Source organism: Vicia villosa, linkage group LG5, assembly GCF_029867415.1.
Source record: "Vicia villosa cultivar HV-30 ecotype Madison, WI linkage group LG5, Vvil1.0, whole genome shotgun sequence".
In the NCBI taxonomy this organism is placed as follows: Eukaryota; Viridiplantae; Streptophyta; class Magnoliopsida; order Fabales; family Fabaceae; genus Vicia; species Vicia villosa.
The window spans coordinates 132,360,348-132,368,643 of NC_081184.1; the positions used below are offsets into that span (position 1 = coordinate 132,360,348).

An 8,296-nucleotide genomic window follows, 5' to 3' on the forward strand; every position below is an offset into this window, starting at 1 on the left:
CATAAAAACATGAAACCAATGCTAAATACAAAATTTATGCCAAACATTCTAAAACAATGCAAGTTCACATATGAATCATACCTAGCAAAAAGAATCATCGGTAGATGAAAAACACAAAATGAAGAATTTTCACTCATCCAACAATCTTGCAAACAATAGACAAAATTATGCATTTATCTCAAAAATTCACATTGACACATGAAAACATAAATCACAAGGGCTTTTCAAGGTTGTAATGCGGCTCGGTAAACAAACAAGTGATAAGTCCTAAAGCTAAATGAAACAAAAACTTGCCTAAAACTAAGGGAGTAATTACTTCCACAAAGTTTCACACAATATAATTTAAATCACACTTCTTCATCATCACAAGTTTCATACCAAACACAAAACTTATTAGCACAATTTATTCCATACTCTTTGTCTTACTATTTTTCAAAGCTTTTCCTCTTTTTTCTTTCTTTTTCTTTTTCTTTCTTTTTCTATTTTTCTCTTTCTTTATTTTTCTTTCTTTCTTTTTTTCTTTTTCCTTTCCTCAACACATACTCAACCAACCAAACAAGCACATAATCAATGCTCTCCCCAACTTGAATTCAACCAACGTTATACAATGAATACTCCCACTTACTAAGGCAAGGTAAAAACTCATACAACAACAAAAGGTTGAGGGTTCAAGAAAAAACAACAATCAAAATCCACCAAAAAGCGAACTAATTCTCAAGTTCAAAAAGCGAAATGGATAATGACAAAAAGCTCAAAGGGGGTTAACAAAAGATCACACACTCACAAGGTGAAATGACAATATGGCTAAGGTAGTTGTGCTCAAAATCAAACAAAATGCCTTGATCATTTTCATGCTTTCACAAAGTCAATACAAACAAAAGATTAAACATAATAACATCTAGTTAAAACAAGAATTGTGGTCTCCCGCATATGTAAACAATGGAAAGCTTCCTCACAAAAAGGTTGGGAACTAAAGTGATTCACAAATGAACAAGTATACGAAAGAATGAATGGCATACAAGTTGCAAAAAGCCTAAGTATCATGAATATGCTACAATCTAGAAAGTGATAAACACATACCTCGAACGTGTACAAAATGTTAAACTCTATCATTACCATACATCCGCAAGTCGCAACGATCAAACTTGATAAATCACCAATTGCGACCTCAAGCTATCGAGCCAAACTTTGAACACAAACAATCAAAAACTAAAGAAAAAATTATAACAATTTACAAACGTTGGGGTGCCTCCCAACAAGCGCTTGTTTTACGTCGTTAGCTCGACGCCTGTTATTTAAGAACGTTCCTTCAAGTTACTTCCGTCTGGCTATTCCTAACCACACACAAGCAAACGTGAAAGGAAAACAAACAATAATATAACAAATGTACAAGTATAGAAAACATGTGAAAGTATAGTAAACATATACACAAATATAGACAAGTAAGAATATACAATATGTTCAATATATACAAAACTCCAAACCAAAGAAACTATTGCAATGCCAATTCAATAAAACACCAATCCCCGGCAACGGCGCCATTTTGTTGGAGGCGGTAAAGCGGCAAGCAACAAAAGTTTTGGAAGTATTTATCCGGGAATTTATCGTCTCCACAGGGACTAGTGCATTGAACTGCCGTTCAACAGTTTCCATAGTTATGAGTTTGGATTGAATGGGTTGAAAGTAAACAAGGAAAATATAACATATGAACATAAAATAAATTCATTCTTCAAATAGAAGAAACTATCAAGTATTGCATATAATCTACTCTTCACAAACTTAAACTTATTGACCAAATATACTCAACTTGTAACCTATCAATATTACCACATGTCAACAACACAACCCACAACATTATCTAAGTGACGATCTCTCAGACACCTAAACAACACATGAGAAATCCGAGCTTCCCGTAAATGTCGATCTCTCAGACAAACACGACCACTCAGACCCATTAAGCACTGACACTAAGTGATTATCAACCTAATCCATCTCTCCAATTAAGTTAATAGAAAATCATCCTAGATAAGCATTAGAGCCCTACATCTCTATAGCAACTCAAACACATAGCCACAAAGCAATAATCTAAGACAATAATCCATAAAAATATGAAAGCAAGATTTATATAACATAATAGTCAACAAATATACATGAGATCATAGTAGATCTACACAAAACCCACAAATGAAACCACAAAGAGAAGAAAAGAAGAAAAACCCAAAAATCTCTCGGTTTGTCGGCTCCGATTGATGAAGGATTCAATATGAAGGATTCAACCCCGGATCATCCATTTGACAGCTCCAATGTGTTTTCTAGCATCTTTCCACTCAAAAAATGCTATTGGATGGATTGGAGCTCTAAAATATCCAACCATAACCTAAAAAATGTGTTTTTGGCCCTTAAAACGGGTTTCAATCAGTACCGCTTCGCCCGACGACGCAAACGGTTCGCCCGGCGACTCCAGGCAGTAGCAAATCACATTTTTGAGTATTTCTGCTTCGCCCGGCGAGCCAATTGCTCCTGTCATACCCTAAATTTTGACCTAAGTTTTTTATTTGTTAATAAATCAATCCATCAACATAGCAGCAAGTCATAATAGATTCATTTGCACCATCTTTACCTGATCATTCATTTGCATCCATTATCCTTTTATTATTTATTTTAAATAATCGATTTATTTACTAATTGAAGTGTCATATTTTGATTATTAAATAAATGAATATTAAACTAAATAATAAATCTAAAAAAAATAATAAAAACAATGAGATTTTTGTTACAAATCCATTCCAATTCATGCATAAATAAATGGTTGGGCTATGGCAAGGATTAAGGCCCAAGTCTTTTTTTGTCTTTGTTACAAACTTTAATTTTGAATAGAAACAATGAGACTCAAGCCATGTGATTTACAATTGCATCCAGCATGTACAAAATGACAACAGAAAAAAAAGAAAAAAAAGGAGAAAGTGTTTCTTCATGAGGCCTGATTTCATCTCCACGCATCACCATCATCAGTTCAAAAGTCCACAATAAAACAAAAGGTGGTACAAGCCTCTGCTCCCCCACCAGCCTTGCTGCTGCTCTTGCTCTGTAAAACTATGCTCCACCTCTCCACTACTCTGCACCAGTTCAAAACCTTGTTGCTGCTCCTATAAAACTCTGCCAAAACAGTCCAAAAAAACAGTCAAATTCTGTCCAAGATAGTCCAAATCATACACCAAAATGGACCACACAAACCTGCATCAAGAAATCATAAAAACAGAGCATCACAATTGTTCAAAACCTCTCCAAATTTCCCCCCAATTTTGATCTCAAACTCTCATTCAAACCCTAATGCTCTTCCTATATAAAGACAACTTCATTCATGAAAAAGGGGGAGGAATCGGCAGCCACAAGAAAAACCTCAAAACCTTCACTCACATCAACTCACCTTCATCTTGCTCACAACCACACACACAGGCAGCTCACCATAAACCTTCAACTTCATACCCTCACCAATATTTATCAACACTCACACACATAACCTTCGCTCAACCAATATTACATTCAACACAGCTCCCTCCAACCATTCTCAGAACACAAACATAACCTCCCAACGCTCTCAACACACTCAACGTTTACACAGAGCACACTACACAACAAACAGAGGAAGAACGGATACAGAGCAACCGCAACAAATAGAAGAAGGAGACGCCAGCGAATGGAAGAAGAGATAGAATCGTTTAAAGCGTAGAGGTATACCTGGAATTCTTGTTCTTGCTCCTATTTTTTATTCCCGCATCTGATTTCCATGTAACTGTAATCGAATCATAATGAGAAATTAGGGCCTAGGGTTTATGTTTGTTTGAATTGTTGTTGGTAATGAACGGAGAGATCGATTGAGAGAAACCGTGAGGATGAACGGAGAGATCGAATGAGAGAACCAAGTGAGCTTGAGACCGTGAGAGATTGATCGAGAGAGACTGAAATCGAGAGTGATTGAGAGAGATTGAGAGCGATGTTCCTTCATTTCTCTGCCGTTCCCCATTGTCGTTGTCTCACAGTGAGAGAGATTTGTTAGAAAGATGGAAGTGTTTTCACGTTTTTTTCCAGAAAATAGCAAAATGTAAAAAGGGGCGGCTGGTCTTGTGATTAGAGATCTTAGGGTTATTATTTTTTTTCTTCAAATTGAGTCTTTGGACTATTTAGTTTGGGCCCAAATCGGGTTTTGCTTCATCACACCGCTAGTTTGCTTGTTTCAACCCCATCCAATTTAATTTTAGTTTTAGTTTAGCTTTTAATATAAAACCTCAAAAAATATTTTTATTCAATAAAATACTCGATCCAATGTCGAGTCAATTTCAAAACTTCTCACAAAAACTTCAAAAACAATTTAAACTCATTACTTCATTTTTCGCCCAAGCGCAAAGTCTTTTCATTTCAAAGTTTGTCTTTTCCGCCCAAGTGCGATTAGACGCGAACGCTTGGTCCAACGCCAAGGCGATTATAATAAACTTTTCGATCCAAAGTCGAGTTTCTTTTCAAAATCTCTTTTCTTAACCACATCGAAAGATCGAGTGACAAGAAGTGTACACCTCTTGAATACCTCGATTCTTTTGAATTAACACTTTTTTTTTAAAAAAAAAAACCTTTCATTAAACAAATTAAGAGAACAAGTGACAAGAAGTGAACACCTCTTGAATACCTTGATTCTTTTGGATTAAAACATTAAATAAAATTCTTTCTTAATTAAATCGAAGTGATCGAGTGACAAGAAGTGCACACCTCTTGAATACCTTTGATCCTTTGAATCAAACTTTAAAAATTCTTTCTTAATTAAATCGAAGTGATCGAGTGACAAGAAGTGCACACCTCTTGAATACCTTTGATCCTTTGAACCAAACACTAAACATCCTTCATAAAATTAACCAACAAACTCGTAGTTTTTTATCCGAACTACGATCGCTCTGACTTTCCCATTGCACGAGGGAATACGTAGGCACAAGATACAAATGTCTTGGCGAGCATAATAATAAAAAATCTTTCCTTTCCCTTTCACAATAATAAAAAATCATTTCTTTTTCTTCATAATTATAAAAATCCTAAAAAACCTTTCTTTTATCTTTTCTCGATTAATAAACTAAAGAACACAAACATCACGCAAACACTCATTCATAAAACTAATTAAATGGGTCCCATCGAGTACGATGGAGGTGAGGGGTGCTAATACCTTCCCCTTGCTTAACCGACTCCCGAACCCTAATTTGGTTGCGATGACCGTCTTATTCATTTGTTTTTATTCATGGGTTTTATTCGACATTTTCCCTTTCCTATTGGAATAAATAAAGATCGGTGGCGACTCTGTTCTTTTTCGAGTGTATAGACACCTCGAGTATTTTTTAGCGCTACAGAATTGGCGACTCTGCTGGGGACTGTTAGAAATCTTAAGAGAGTCAACCCTAGTTTAGTTTGTTTTATGTTTAAGTGTTTGTCTTTGTTTGTTTATTCCTATGTTCTTTATGCTTATTCTTTTGCTCTTGTGTTATTTATGTTTCTTTACTCTTGGTTTATTGCTTGTATTTATATTGCCATATATATTCATCTGTGGGAATGGGAATGATATCTGAGTGAAGCTCTCAACCCGAGCTTTTGAAAAACAAGAGAAAAACATAAGTTAGGAGGTGGTTGTGTAGTGCTAGTCCCCAAGGTGAACACCTTGAATGGCTAATACGAAAACCCCACTTGGAGGAGACTTAGTCATGAGATTTGTCATAAGATGGTTCGCCTATCGCATGACCGAAATCTGATTTTGTCGTTAATTCCAAGGACCTTTAGAACCCGTTCCATCAATAGACGTTATGTATCGATCCCCAAGGTGCACTCCTTGTATGATTGGTACAATAACCTCGCCTAGAGGATGCATATTCATGAATTTGTCATAAGATGGTTCACCTGTCGCATAACAATATTCTGATAATGCTTGGGTGCCTCTAGGAACCATTATATCCAAAAACTCTAGAGCTAACCTTGTGAGGGGATTCTTGGGTAAAGAACTTAGAACTATCCTAACTTAAGGAGCCTTCCGATAGGTTGTTCTGTTACCATGCTTTGCATCCAACATTGCATGACATATCATTTGCATCATGCATACATCCATGTTGTCCTTGTACCTCATTCCAGCTGTCTCTTTCATCCAGTCACCATCAATCGTCAAGCTGATTCCCAGACATCCTTATCAGACGCGAAGCCTTACTCGACAGAAAGATGGAAGACCTTGAACAAGAGAATCATGAATTCCGTGACGAAGTAACTACTCTTCGAGTTGGGGTGGAAAGATTAACTGCTTTGGTGGAAAGCTTAGTGGCTGCTCGGAATCAACCATCACCTCCTCCATCTCCTCGTGCCACTCAAACACAAATTGAAGTCCAAACTACTACGATTTGCGAAGTTTCTACTGCTATTGTTTCTATGGCTCCTACCACTGATCCCTCTCACTATCAGATGCCTAATGGCTACCCTGGGGGCATGTCTTACAACTTTATGCCAGAGGGATACCATCCTTTTACTGGAGCTGCTCAAACTACTCTTATAATGACCGTGATTCCACCCCTGGTACATACCGTGCCACAAGCTGGGGAACCCATTTACCAAGTTGAGCCCAATGAAAAAGGTGAAGTTTACGATGATTTCCAAGATCAATTCCAAGAGATGCGAAAGGAGATTAAGGCCCTTAAAGGGAAAAATTCATTTGGAAAGAATGCTTATGATATGTGTCTTGTGCCAAATGTGAAAATACCTGCCAAGTTTAAAGTGCCTGATTTTGAAAAGTATAAAGGGAGTTCATGTCCTCAGAGCCATTTGACCATGTACTGCAGAAAGATGGCCACTCATACTGATGATGATAAGTTATTGATCCACTATTTTCAAGATAGTCTAACTGGTGCTGCTTTGAAATGGTATATGGGATTGGATAGTACTCATATCAGTTCTTTTGATGACCTTGTAGAAGCGTTCATTCGACAATACAAGTATAATGTCGACATGGCTCCTGATAGAGACCAACTTCGAGCCATGGCACAAAAGGAGAAAGAGTCTTTCAAAGAGTATGCACAAAGATGGCGTGAGGTTGCCGCCCAAATCTCTCCTCCTATGGAAGAAAAAGAGATGACCAAAATGTTTTTAAAGACCCTAAGCTCATTTTACTATGAAAAAATGGTTGCAAGTGCTCCAACCGACTTCACTGAAATGGTGAATATGGGAATGCGACTAGAGGAAGGCGTACGAGAAGGACGATTGATTATGGAATCTGGATCGTCGATTGGTACCAAGAAATATGGAAACAACTTTCAGAAGAAGTGGGAAGATGAAACTATTGCTTTTGCAATTGATGGCGAGCCTCAGAACTCACATTCCCGCCAACCCTTAGCTTATCAACAAGCACCATTCATACCGTACGATCAGTATCCATATGTTGCGGCCGCACAATTCAAGCAACCATACCAACAGCCATGGGAAGCTCTCCCTCATAATTCTTCACAAAATGCTCCTCAGAATGCAACTCAGAATCAGAATCGTCAACGGAATCAGAATCGTCAACAGAATCAGAATAAACCTCAAAGGAACCAGCAGAAGGAGGATCGCCGCATTGACCCAATTCCTATGACCTACGCTCAGCTATGGCCATATCTAATCGAGAGGAAAGCAATAGCTCCCAGACCAACCCGACCTGCAAAGTTTCCATTTCCCAAGGAATACAATCCAAACGTCAAGTGTGATTTTCATAGTGGGATATCAGGTCACTCCATTGAAGATTGCAACGTCCTGAAAGAAAAAGTTCAAGATCTGGTTGACAAAAAGATACTCTCTTTCAAGGATATTGGTCCTATGCCATGATCAATGCTGAGACACCAAGAACATTCCTAAAGCCAATGGATCAAAGCAGATCATTGAGCCACTTTTTATCATTTGCATTTCGTTTTTCACTTGTTTGCTAAGTGTTTATTTGTTTTTGAACATTGTTAACTTTAATGGTAATATTAATGAAATGAGCATACAAGTTTTGAATCGGTCCATTCGTATTCACTCTTTCTTCCTTTTATTTTATTTTGTTTCCTAAAAAAAATGAAAAAATTATGTTTATGTTTCTCCTATTTCCTTTTCTCTATCTTACTTTTGTTTAAGCAAGTATTGGAGGATGATGATAAACGAAATACCCAATTTGCATCAGTGTGCTTTCAAATAAAACTTTGTTGATGATGTACAGGCATTCTTTCAAATCCCCAAACACTGGAGATATAAGGATGATAATCCCTCGTTAACC

The 8,296-nt window shown here is 37.1% G+C and overlaps 1 protein-coding gene across 1 annotated transcript; it reads left to right on the plus strand.

Moving 5' to 3' along the window:
• Window positions 1–6,240: 6,240 nt before the first annotated feature.
• Window positions 6,241–7,869, plus strand: LOC131605471 (uncharacterized). Its single transcript, XM_058877819.1, has 2 exons — window positions 6,241–7,079; window positions 7,200–7,869. Exons 1-2 carry the CDS (start codon window positions 6,241–6,243, stop codon window positions 7,867–7,869), a joined length of 1,509 nt encoding a protein of 502 aa, XP_058733802.1.
• Window positions 7,870–8,296: the final 427 nt, after the last annotated feature.